The 13,356-nt window shown below is 44.4% G+C and overlaps 1 protein-coding gene across 1 annotated transcript in view; it reads right to left on the reverse strand.

The window, feature by feature from the left end:
- Positions 1-5,992: 5,992 nt before the first annotated feature.
- Positions 5,993-13,356, reverse strand: part of ERCC4 (ERCC excision repair 4, endonuclease catalytic subunit) — a 43,898-nt gene continuing 36,534 nt past the window's right edge. The window contains exons 12-13 of the mRNA XM_066576207.1: positions 11,049-11,161; positions 5,993-8,143 (exon numbers count right to left, since the gene is read on the reverse strand). Of these exons, the coding sequence (XP_066432304.1) occupies positions 7,410-8,143; positions 11,049-11,161 (847 nt within the window). The 3' untranslated portion in view covers positions 5,993-7,409. The remainder of the gene's footprint in view (positions 8,144-11,048; positions 11,162-13,356) is intronic.

The following is a 13,356-nucleotide window of genomic DNA, read 5'->3' on the forward strand; positions in this document are numbered from 1 at the left end:
AGCCCGAAGGATGATAAATCATGAACGGAGGCGGAGTGGGCCGGGGATCACTTCTGACCACCGGCCTTAAAGGGGTTGTCCCGCGGCAGCAAGTGGGGTTATACACTTCTGTATGGCCATATTAATGCACTTTGTAATGTACATTGTGCATTAATTATGAGCCATACAGAAGTTATCAAAAGTTTTTTACTTACCTGCTCCGTTGCTGGCGTCCTCGTCTCCATGGTGCCGACTAATTTTCGCCCTCCGATGGCCAAATTAGCCGCGCTTGCGCAGTCCGGGTCTTCTGCTGTCTTCAATGGAGCCGCTCGTGCAGAATGCCGGCTCCGTGTAGCTCCGCCCCGTCACGTGCCGATTCCAGCCAATCAGGAGGCTGGAATCGGCAATGGACCGCACAGAAGAGCTGCGGTCCACGGAGGGAGCAGACTCCGGCGGCCATCTTCAGCAGGTGAGTATGAAGACGCCGGACCGCCGGGATTCGGGTAAGTACTACCCGGTGTGTTTTTTTAACCCCTGCATCGGGGTTGTCTCGCGCCGAACGGGGGGGTTAAAAAAAAAACAAAAACCCGTTTTGGCGCGGGACAACCCCTTTAATTCACAGTAAACAGGCAGTCATTCACAGATGAACAACTGCCTGTTTGCGCAGGACAATTGTCATATGATATTTACGCCTGCACAAACTGGACGATCAACAATAAGCAAATAAATGATCAATCGTCATTGAGTCGCCGGCAGCGTTCATACTGAATGATAATGGTTCAGATTCACATGATCCAGCAAAGATCTGAATGATAATCGTTTTTTGTAAAAAGGCCCTTGGGCCAGATTCACACAAGCATACACACCTTTGTGCACGCATAAGCATAGCGTTCGCGCAGAACTAATTATCCTTTTTTTACGCATGCATCAGCATATTCTACTGTACTTTTTGCACCCTCAAGGCATGTTCATTTGCAAGCGGCAAACAAAGACAGTCCGATGGAAAAAGCTAATTAATGAGTTCCAGATGTGGTGTTCTTCCAGTGGAATCATGCATCTTCTACAGTATTGCACAAGCTCTTGCGCCTTCCCCATTAACATACGGTAACTTTTGGTGCGCAAAAGCGGAGGAAAATAGAGCATGCAGGCCTTTTTGCACGACCGAAATGCGCATGAGAAATATGCACATGTGAACAAACCCGTTGAAATCAGTGGATTCTATTATGTGTGTATTCTGTGTGAATCTGGCCTTAGGCACAAATATGAACCCCATTCTTTTAAATGAAGTCATATGCATGAGTGATCCCACATCACGGTGGAAGAAAAAAAAAAATCACAACATGTGCTATCTTTCCGCGTTCCTCTGAAAGCATAGGCCCATTCTTTTCAATGGGGGGAACTCACAGTGCCGAAGCTGCAAGGAAAGAAGGTCGCCGGGGAAAGTATGATAGCGGAGCTTAGAGGACACATGGGACAACAGCAGGATGCCAGCGGAGACAGCCTTGACCCATTCTCTGCCCCAGCCAATCAAATTGTGGGCGTGCAGCTTGTCTCCACCCATTCTTCTGTTGGAGACAAGAGACAACAGTACCCAATAGGGCTACACAGACATGCGTTTGTAAAAAAAAATTTTTTTAAAATTGCAGCTGTCCTATTTTGGTCCGGCTTCTTGGATGACAGTCACCCATTCAAATTAATGAGTATGCAAGAAATAAAAAAAGTGGAGTGTAAATGGAGGGTAGTCAGCTACCTGCATGGTGAGAGGAGGATGCATCTATATGCACTCCTCAGTCAGTAAGTAACGGCCATTTTCTGTGATTGTTTTTAATTCTTGATTTCCCCTTCTGTGATGCATTTATATTAGTGTAGGGACCCACTACAACGCAAGGAACCGTGAAGTGGTTAGTGGGCTCATGTGTCTTGGCCAACATCCAACCAAATGCCTTGCATTTATTATCTATCATTCACATGCAGTGTGGCATTAAGACTCCGGCGGGAGCCCAGGGTGGAAGTACCAATGTGGTTCACTGATGGATATGCAGGACAACCCGCCGAATTATCATGGCGTCATTAATAGGTTGCTAGTCTACATAGTGAACTACATATATCAGAATGGTCTGGCACCCTGTATCCACTATGTGTGGGAGTGTACACCAAGCATCCACCCCCCTCATTATCAGGAGGCAGTTTGAGTGGGTGTTTTATCGGTGCCCTCACAGGTGTTATTGGCTCCTTCATTTGGTAGTCAGCTACCTGCATGGTGAGAGGAGGATGCATCTATATGCACTCCTCACTCAGTAAGTAGCGGCCATTTTTCTGTGATTGTTTTTAATTCTTGGTTTCCCTTTCTGTGATGTATAAATGGAGGGAATCCATGTGCAATCTGTTTCCACTGATTTTTGCTAAACAATGCAAAAAAAAAAATTGCACCACTTTTTTTTTTGCGTAAGAAGCTAAAAAACAATGAGACATGAATCTTGGCGCAACTCTCCAATAAAAGTTGTGACACAATCGGATGAAATATCCAACTTATCTTTTGCTGGCGTTTTGGGATGAACCCCTTCATCACTCAGGCTGGGAAAAATAACGCTCTTGGGACTGCAGAGCGAGTAGCAGTCTTTTCGAGTAACTGTGTACTCGCCAGAGCAGCACGCGGCGGGGGGGCAGAGAGGTGGGAGAGAGATCTCTTTCACGGTTTTCGTGTGATGCAACTGTTACAGTAGCAATTCCTACTGTTTGAGCTCTAAACTAGCTGCCCTAGCTGCATAAAAAAAAAGGAATACATCACCTCCCAGATGCTGTCATCTCCCCGGCTTGAAGTTCTCCTGCAGAGCTTTCTGGTCAGGACTTTGAAAATCCCTGCCTCCAGGAAGCTCTGCCTCTGAGTGGTTCCCGAGTGCGTGGCTCAGCCAATCAGAGACAGCACTTGAGGAACCAATCACAGCCATTCATTGAATCATTGCTTCAGGGGAGATGACAGCGAGGGAGAGGTGATGTATTTTTTTTCTTTTATGCAGCTAGGGCTTATATCCCCCCCCCCCTGGAAAATCTTTGCACATGGTTCTATAAAGTCGCACGACTTTGCAACGACACAAAATCGCGATATCGCTGCAAGAAAACTCAGTGATAATGTAATTATATTGCATATTGACTGCGGATATCCACGTCATCGCTAAGCGACGGCGTGATAAATATAAACCCAAAATTTTTTTAATGTGTACTGCGCATGTGCAGTACAATTTCATCGCCATCCACAGGGTCAGGGCCGGCCTCACAGCTGGATTACGACCACATGAGCCCGGCCTAATGCTTATAATATTCTGCTTCATAAAAGAAAGCCATGAGTTGCGACCACGGGTCGAACAGGTTTGCATAGAGACCCCCTACAAACAATATGTCAGCAAACTAATGAATAATCATCACTGTGTGAGAAAGCAAGCAAACACTGTCCTTCCAATGCTGCAGCCAATTTTCTGAGCAATATTGGCTAAATGTGAAGGTAGCCTGAGGCTATTTTCACACGGGCGAGTGCGATATCAGACCGTGACGCATGGCTCAATATCGGGCTTGCCAACATGCAATTTCCCCACGGATGCAAGGCATCTTTATCTCCGCAGCGGAAGATCGCGGAGTTTCTCAGTGGGGAAACTTTGCATCAGTCATGTGTATGCCCCCATTCAAAAGAATGGGGTTCATATGCGTGCGAGATTTGTTTAGCTCGCAACGCACAAATCATACATGATTTTCTCAGCCGTGTGGAAACGGCCAAAAGGTGCTTTAACACAGGATGACCGTTTGGCTCTTCAGCACATTGTTGGGTCCCACTTTTTTTTTTTGAGGCCGATAGTCGGCCCGTGTAAAAGGACCGTATGGACCCTTTCACGCTGGCGTTTCATCCCAGCAATGTTCGCTCCAGTGATACCAGTGAATGGAGGCAAGGTGGGCCTGGGATCATTCTGGTTCGCCTGCCTCTATTCACAGTAAACAGGCAATCATTTATAGACATCAGATCAGACGGACACATCAGGGTCCTCTTAGGTGAGATGTTTCTCATTTGAACGAATGAACGAGCGAGTGATGTCACCGCTAGCTCGTTCGCTCCTGCAGTCCGTTTAGACAGCAGAATCATCGGCTCGTTCAAATGAGACTCGATCAGTCTTTCACATTCCCTGTATAAGTGACCGAGAGGGACGGAACGAGCGCTGCTTATACTGAACAGTAAGTGAACGAGCCAACGATGGTTTATATGGTGCAGAACATGAACAACGAACGAAAAGTTAATGATTTTCATTTATATTCAGTCGTGTTTAAACTGAACGTTTATTGTTCTGTTTTGCTAATTTGAACAATTTTTTGGACAGTAAAGCCACCTGCACATGGGTGGGTCGGAACCCACATGGGGGATTCCCGCAGCGGAGTTCAACCCGGTCCCCGGCCAGTGACCCCAGCTTACCGCTCTACCGGGCTTCTTCTATGCTGTGCATGTGCCAGCTGGCACATGCGCAGTACAGAGGATGCCATGCCGAATGGATGGAAACAGTAGGGGGTTAGGATCCTGCTCCATCGAGCTTACATGCTACAGATAATGGGTTGATACAGGAGGTAAAGGGGCTGGAGATGTGCTCGGTATGGTAATTACCCGGATAGTTTGAGATAGCGCGTTTCAGAGGACAGGTGCTGCTCTGGAGAAGTCTTGGAGGCGGGAATGAGAGGTTCTGGTTAAAAGGGCACTCAGTCTGATTTCGTTGGCGGAGCGGAGAGCCCGGGCTGGGTAGTGGATTGAGATGAGGGAAGCAATGTAGGGCGGGGCGGGGCGGTGCTGTGGAGAGCTTTGTGGAAGAAGGTAGTGAGTTTAAATTGAATTCTGTATTTGGCAAGCAGCCAGTGCAGTGACTGGCACAGGGCAGAGGCGTCCGAGTAGCGGCTGGACAGGAAGATAAGCCTGGCTGCCAAATTCAGGATGAATTGGAGAGGGGAGAGTCTGGTGCGGGGGAGGCCGATCAGCAGCGAGTTGCCGTATTCAAGCAGAGAGTAGATGAGGTCAACAGTGAGTGTTTTTAGCGTGTCCACGGTAAGAAAACGGCGGATTCTTGACATGCAGCTGACATGTTCGGGCAAGAGACTGGATGTATGGGGTAAAGGAGAGATCGGAGTCGAATATAACCCCAAGACAGCGGGCATGCTGTCTGGGAGTCATGGTGGTGCCACACACTGAGATGGAAATGTCAGGATGAGGTTGGCTAGTACAGGGCGGAAACACCAGTAGGTCCGTTATTGAGAGGTTCAGTAAGGAACAGGTGCAGAATGCTGTACTTTAGTAGTGTTGGTGGTGTACGTTACTGCAGCATTGCCTCGTTCAAGTGAATGGGAAATAGATGTAATACCCTGCATTGCTGGAGTGTGAACCATCAGCATAATTTCCTCTAGTGGTGCCTCTTTACCACAGTTTGACAATTCTTATAAAAGTATAGGTTTAAAAAAAAACACAACGATCAAAGCTGCTGCTTATCTTCCCACAGGCAATCTCAGGTTCTCTTAAGACGTCCTCTGCTCTCCTGAAGTCTCCTTCTACGCATATCATAACCTTCAAGAGTTCTTCTCTGTATTCCCTAGACTCTAAAACACTAAGCGAATACATCATACTTCTAGCACTCCCGACAGAAAAGCTTGCAACCTGCAATATAACCCGTTTACTTCTATACAACTGCATAAGCACCTTCCAGCCCTCATTTTCTGTCTTCTTTCCCCGTTTCCGTCAGATTGTATGCCATCTTGGGCAGGACCTCCTCTCTTTCTGTTCCAGTCTGTCACTCAGTAAGCTCATGTTTGCTTGTTTTATCAGGTGTTCATATTATGTATTTCTACCCCTCTGTTTTTTACATGTACAGCGCCTTGTAATCAATGGCACCAAAAAAATAGTACTTGTGAACCATGGCATAAATGTATTTATATTGTACTGCATTCTCATCCTTGATACATCACTAAAGCATTGATGAAGAAAAACAAACTGGAATTCACTATTGAAGTCTTTATTTTCTATTGCAGGTGTCTGTCTAGTTGCTAGACCTAGGGAGAAGAAGAAGATAGAAAAGAAGGTTTTCATCCTCGTCTGCCAGACACTTTAAACCTAAAGTCAATTTTATCTCAATTTAAGGTTCTTTCACAAGTGCCAATTATCAGGCCAAATGTTCCTCCGAACACTTGTTAGTCCTTTTATATGGCCAGATTGTAAAGACGAACAATCATCCGACAAATGAGCAGCTTCAGAGAGCATTGAAAGTGGTCCCTGATTGTCTGTACATACATGAGTGATCGTAATTATCAGTCATCCTCATAAGCCCCATCTTTGACAGAAAAATCAAAATGAACGCAAATCGACATGCATGTCAATCAGCACTTGTTATGTCGGGCAGAGAGCTCAGCCCATGTAAAAGGACCATCACTGCGTGGTTGCATACAATCCATTGTTATCTGCCATTGGCATGTCTGTTGAGAAATTGCACTTCTATGAGTTGCAGAGTAACAGTTAAAAATCACTAATGCCTTGTTTAGACACAACGATTCTCGTTCAAAAGACATCGTTGTGTGCATTTACAGGGCAATGTGATCACTCAAACGGCAGTTTGTCAGTTTTTAGCAAACACTTTGCGCTCTAAGCGGGGTATGCAGAAGACAACTGGAGCGCTGTCTTATGTATACTCCTGCTGTGTTCATGGAGCGCACAGCTGTTATACAGCTGAGCGCTCTGAGCAGGGTATGCAGAACACAGCTGGAACGCTGTATTCTTCATACCCCGGCTGTTCACGGAACGTTCAGCTGGTATACAGCGGAGCGCTCCGAGCGGAGTATGCAGAACACAGCTGGACCGCTGTGATCTTCATACCCCGGATGTGTAAACAATAGTATCAGCAGTATCCCACGGCACGATGTCAGTGCAATTAGACCCAACGATCATTGCTTAAAAGACGGCTTTGAGCGATTTTTTTTTTAGAAAGAATCGTTGTGTTTAAACCGACCTTTATGATGCCAGTTCTACTCTGTGTTAGCAAGTTTCCAAATAATTCCTGATATAATAATTAGAACAAAATGTAATCAGAACATAAAAAAAATATTATTAAGTAGCTGTCAGGCTCATTTAATATCTCCAACAGAGATTCCATCATATTTGCCCCCCCAAAAAATAGCACTATTTTTTCGAGAAAAATGATGGACCCAATTATAAGTCAGCTGGGTCCGTCAGGCACTGTTGGTTTCCGTCATGTGACTGATCTGTCACTGCTTGAATTCTGCTTTTCTGCGTCTGATGGAGAGCAAAAATGGAATTCCTAATGCAAATGTCAACACGACCTTAGTTGATATAAAAAAAAAAAAAAGAGGAAAAATTACAAATATAAATATTTTCTTTAAATGCATAAATATATAAAAATATATCAGCGTTTGGCTTTCCCCTGGGAGACTGCGGCGGTATATGACGTGTGAATGAAATCATGAAGCTGGTTTGCAGTATTAGAGTTTCCGAGAATCTCAGACAATCTCTCTAGAGATAACGTTGTCAGTTCTGCTATGTTCTTTACATGATTCATTATGGCTCGACAATTTTTGGCATTGACCCCTGGCATTTTTAGAAGGAAGTCCTGAGGGCCTGGATTATATTTCTCAGATTCTGGGATGGTTTCCGAGTCAGCAGTAATAGCCATGGCAGTGGCAGCATCGGGTTGTGGCCTGTTCTGCTTCAGCTCCTCAAACAGTTCTGCAGTGGCATAAGGTGATGGACACCACAGAATACGAAGTCGGGGAAAGTGCAGAGTAAGAAGTGTGATTTTTGAGGTAATGTCATTCATCGAAATTTCCTGGTGGATTGAACTTCGAGATGTGAGGGAGAACGGTTTGTTAGGGTCAAATTCTATCAGAAGGATAGGCCGCTTGTAGTACCGGCACATGGAAACGCACTGTGTGTAGAGACGGCCGTTGTTCAACGAGCCAATCAGGTCACTCACGCTTTTCCTCTCTACACATATGTCTGGCGTCAGAATATAATCTCCCACTTCTAGAGTAACCGGTTCTATGTCAATGCCACGTCGGTGGATCAGAGATGGCAACTCGCTGCGGAATTCCCTCATGTCGACAATGATGTTGTGCTGCACGTTCTTCTGTTTCTGACCACCTAGAAATCAAAGAGAACGAAAATGACAAACGTGCTTAAGGTAAAAGGCAAGTGGATAATTTTATAGCGCCATTAACTTCCAGGGGGGGATAGTACTGTGAAATGTAGAGGGGTCAAACTTATTTTGGTCGGCAGTTTGATCCAAATTTTTAATCCAAATTTTTTGGACCAAGCTGTCGCGGCGATCAGTTGACTTTACTAATGTAATAAAGATGCAAAATAATTATATACTTGTTATTAAAATGGCAAAAATGGTAAAAAATAAGTGCAAGATTCTCAAAAATAACAAGAAAACTCATAATACAGAAAAAAAAAAAAGCCCAAAGCTCCTTCCTTTCTTGTGCAGGTACACCGTTATCATGCATTCTGGATAACACAGATGCCCTATCAGAACATCCCTGCCCCATGCCATGTTGTGCCCACATAATATAGAATAGAGAGTTCTCCATTTTTGCTCTTGCTGCCGTCTTTCTGTCTGCTCTTAATCTTAACAAGAAGAATGTGCATGAAACAACTTTCATGCAACTTTACCACCATTTACAGATGCCAATTCAGGCCGCTCTCACACATGCACTTATTACCGTGGCGTTTTTAACGCTGTGGTAAATGTGGTATAACGCTCTCATTTATTTCAACGGGGCCATGCAGACATGCGCTCAATTGTGGCGTTTTCTAAAGCAGAGATTTTTGAGCGCTGTCTGCTCTATTTTACCGCGTTTAGCGCACCTCATCACCCATCACGATGATGGGTGCGCTAAAACCCTCTGCCGGTCACAGGAACTGGTGTCCGAAAACAAAAATGAACCCGCGTCAAAATGCCGCAATCGAAATTGCTGCGTTTTGCCGACCGCATATGTAAGAGTGGCCTAAGGAGGACAGGTACAAAACCTTAATAGAGATTTTTGTTTTAAGCTGAAATGGCGGCATTGGCCACCACGTACCGTGCGCATATCTGGTATCTTTATACTCCAGAGAGCCGGAGGATTATTTTATGTGGTAAATTTAACTGGTTATATTAACTACATTACAGTACACAGGAGGAGAAATGAAGAAAGTAGCATTTTGTTCCCAATTGTAAGTTCATTTTCCATATATATATATATGTATATATATATCTATATATATATATCTATATCGCAGACAAATCAAGTAAGGTGATTAAAAAAGGCACAGAATATTGAGACTTATTTAGGATGAAGAAAATAAAAGCCCCAAGACCGAAAAGTACACTTTTTAAATGGTCACTGCCATTTCAACAGACTAAGAAAACTGAAATTCACATTATTTACAGAAACTGGTGTTTTCTGCCTGAAAAATCATTACAAAGTGCTGGCCACTAGGTGTCTAATATGCTGTCCACTGCCTGTTGTCAAGTGATGCCTGTCTCTAGTAACAGATGGATTACAGGAAGTGTGGGGAGCTTAGCTATCATACAGCTCATAGAGTCTGCATCCTGCTCTCATCGGCTGCCACACTCTGTGCCCTGTGAAATAGTGTACCACTTCTCCACCCTCCAGTTTCACCTCCTTTATAGTAAGGCCTCATGTCTATGGGCGGGTCGAATACCGCATGCGGGTGCCGCAGCGGAATCCGACCCTGCGTACCTGTATTCTTTTTTTCTGTACTGCGGATGTGTGGGGAAGTACTGGCCAACGCACATGCGTAGTACTGTTTTTTTTTTTTTAAACTTCTGCTTTCCTGCAGAATCCGCAGCCAGTCTGCAATGTAAATTATGGACGGGCTGCGAATCGGACGGCTTCCATTGACTTTAATGGAAGCTGTCTGCACGGAATAAGCTCTAAAATGGAGCATTCTGCGATTTAATTTCCGCATGCGGAATCTGGAAAACAAATCCACATGTGTAAATTAAAGTGTGGACGCCCATGCTTCCCTATGTGCGGCTTGAACTGCGGATTTTCCGTGCAGGTTCCCCGCACAGATTCTGCAACTCAAATCTGCCCGTGGACATTGGGCCTTAGTAGCCATCAGTCCTGATAACGCCATGTCCTTCTACATGCTGTGTAGTTGCATTATGCCCACTCCTGTAGGGCATCTAAGGGAAAGGAAGTGCCAGCATGTCTAGTACTGGCAGACCGCTCAGGCAGGGTTACAGACCACTGAAAATGAGTGAATGGATTCTAGCAGTGCAGCAGCTATGGGTGAACTTTTCAGTGAAATAACAAAAAGGTATATGGCCCAAATTGCGTTACTATACAATCCGAGGCATAAGAGCTATAAAGGCCAACAATTTATTTCAGTATTTAATGAAATGACAGGTACACTTTAAGAAACAGTAGCCCACTTGTAGGCACTATGGGCCATTTACACGGGATGATTATCGCTCAAAATTCGTTCAAACTAACAAATTTGAGCAATAATTATGCAGTGTAAATGCAAAAATCGCTCACAGGTTCTCATCACTGACTTTCGGTCAGCATAAAAACCAATCGCTGGATCGCGGGCTTGTCCTTCAGTATAAACGCTCCCCGCTTCACATAGGGGGTGAAGCGCTGAGCGAGAAGCCAGCAATCCAGTAGTGAAGTCTAAACGCTCTGCACGGGTGCTAATGACCTTAGCGGTGACGTCAGTGCTCGTTGGCCCAACTGTCGGCCCGTGTAAAAGGGCCACTACTGAAGAAAAGTAATCTTCGTGTTGGCAGCATAAACATTGCAATGGTTAATAATATACCTGCAGCAAATAGTTGGTGATAAGATGACCCCATTAAAATTCCTTTACAGAACTTGTTCTGTTTGCACTTGAGATTTCTTTGTTAGAAACCTGAGATAACCATCTGAGAACAAAAGCTCCTAATCACGTTTACATGGTGAATATAATCAGCTTAAACAATATTTACAACTCCATGAAGAGTTCTTGTGAAGCAGCAGTGGAGTATCACATTACCCACCAGCTCTGCGGGTATCCGTGGCATCAGAGGCGGAAGTAACATCTCTCTGAAGATCCAAGTTTGTCTCATCTCTTCCTTCTCTTTCCTCAGGGATCACCATGCTGGCCTTCTCCCTGAGATCATACATGACAAAGTATATAAATGTTAAGTACCCCACTTCCTAAGTTTGGTTTCCCAAACTACAACAGTCCAAAAACAATGCTAAAATGTAACCTTTGGTATTAATAAGATGAGTAAAGAATAGGGATGAGCGTGCGTACTCGGAAAAGCACTACTCGCTTGAGTAATTTGCTTTATCCGAGTATCGCTGTGCTCGTCCCTGAAGATTCGGGTGCCGGCACGAAGCGGGGAGCTGCAGGGGAGAGCGGGGAGGAACGGAGGGGAGATCTCTCTCTCCCTCTCTCCCGCCCGCTCTCCCCTGCTCCCCGCTGCGACTCACCTGTCAGCCGCAGCGGCACCCGAATCTTCAGGGACGAGCACAGCGATACTCGGATAAAGCACATTACTTGAGCGAGTAGTGCTTTTCCGAGTACGCTCGCTCATCTCTAGTAAAGAAGCAAACCTCAAAACGTACTATCTATCGACACACACTAGCTTACAGTGGGAAGGGCCACACCATGAAGAAATACTTGAAATGAGACGCAAGAGAGAATTACGTTCTGAACAATCAATTTTCATCTCAAACAATTACTCATCTCCCGTGGCCCAATAAGCAGGATGATCAGTAAGTATTAGTGGGGCTACCGCGTTGGGCGATACAGTTGTTAACATGATGTGGCATCGATTCAGTAAGTGCTCGAAAACTGTCATTGGGTAGTGTTGACCATGTGGTATTGATCATAGTCCTCAGTTCTTCTTCATTACGAGGCCGTGGGAGAGCATTCACTCTATGTCCAATTGTGTCTAACAGATTCTGGTTTGGGGAGAGATCTTGGGATCATGCTGCCCAAAGAATCACCTTGACACCCTGCAAAACTTTCCTGCTGATATTTGCTGTGTGGGGCCACTTGTTATCCTGCTGGAAAATGGTTTTGGGTACTCCCTGAAGATATGTCAGTGCTAACAACTGCAATTCCTTATCAACATAACAGTGTGCCATCAATGTGCCCCTGATGTGTACTAGAGGTGATCTGCTGATGGCACCCCAAACCATGACTCCACATTGATGAGCTGTGTGGTACTCAGAAATAGTGGAAGAAGAAGCTTGATTGTCATGCCACCTCCAGATCTTCGCTTGATGTTCATCACTGCTAAGATAGAATCTTGATTTACCACTAAACACCATGCTATACCTTTTGTCACGCCGTGGGCATGACACCATCACCAAAGTTAGTTCACAGACCATTTTTACCCTTAAGTGTCCGACAAGTGTCCTAACGATTATCACTCCTGTGCTTTCACAAAAGAGAAATAATCGTTCAGTGAATGGCAGTGGAGTGGGCTGGAGATATTTTTCTCACCGCCTGCCTCTATTCATAGATAAGCAAAAGTAATTGTTTGTCGTTCAATTGCTAGAATTGTTTACATTGAACAATTATTGTTCAGTTCCGCATAATAATAATCGTTCCATGTAAAAGGGCCCTAAAGCCCCATTTACACGCAAAGATGATTGCTTAAAATTTGTTCAAAACATAGGTAGAATGACAGTTGGAGCAATCATTTTGCATAAGCTGCTAATGAGCACTAATACCCATTAGCAGCTTATTACCTTCATTTGCATATAAATGAGCCTCCCTTCATTGTATGCAGATAACAGCAGGTGGTCTGTTATCTGCATACAGCCTCTTTGTTCTACCATGGGACTGCTGCTTAACCCCTTAATGACGCGGGCATTTTTCTTTTTCCATTTTCGTTTTTTCCTCCCCCCTTTAAAAAAATCATAACTCCTTTATTTATCCATCCACGTCGCTGTATGAGGGCTTGTTTTTTGCGGGACGAGTTGTATTTTTCAATGGTGCTATTTAAAGTACCATATAATGTACTGAAAAACTTTTAAAAAATTCTAAGCGGAGTAAAATGAAAAAAAAAACGACATTTTGCCATCTTTTAGTGCGTCTTGCTTCTACGGCGCACAAATGGCAACAAAAACGACATGATAACTTTATTCTATGGGTCGGTACGATTACTACGATGCCAAACTTGTATAGGTTTTTTTTACTATACTCCTCTTTTTTTTTTTTAAAGACATAAAATTTTTTTCAATTATTTTCTGCGGTCATTTTGTGCGCGCAATAACTTTTTTATTTTTCCGTCGACGTAGTTGAGCAAGGTTTCATTTTTTGCGGGATGTCCTGTAGTTTCTGATAGT

The sequence above is a fragment of the Eleutherodactylus coqui genome, chromosome 8, assembly GCF_035609145.1.
Source record: "Eleutherodactylus coqui strain aEleCoq1 chromosome 8, aEleCoq1.hap1, whole genome shotgun sequence".
Taxonomy (NCBI): domain Eukaryota; kingdom Metazoa; phylum Chordata; class Amphibia; order Anura; family Eleutherodactylidae; genus Eleutherodactylus; species Eleutherodactylus coqui.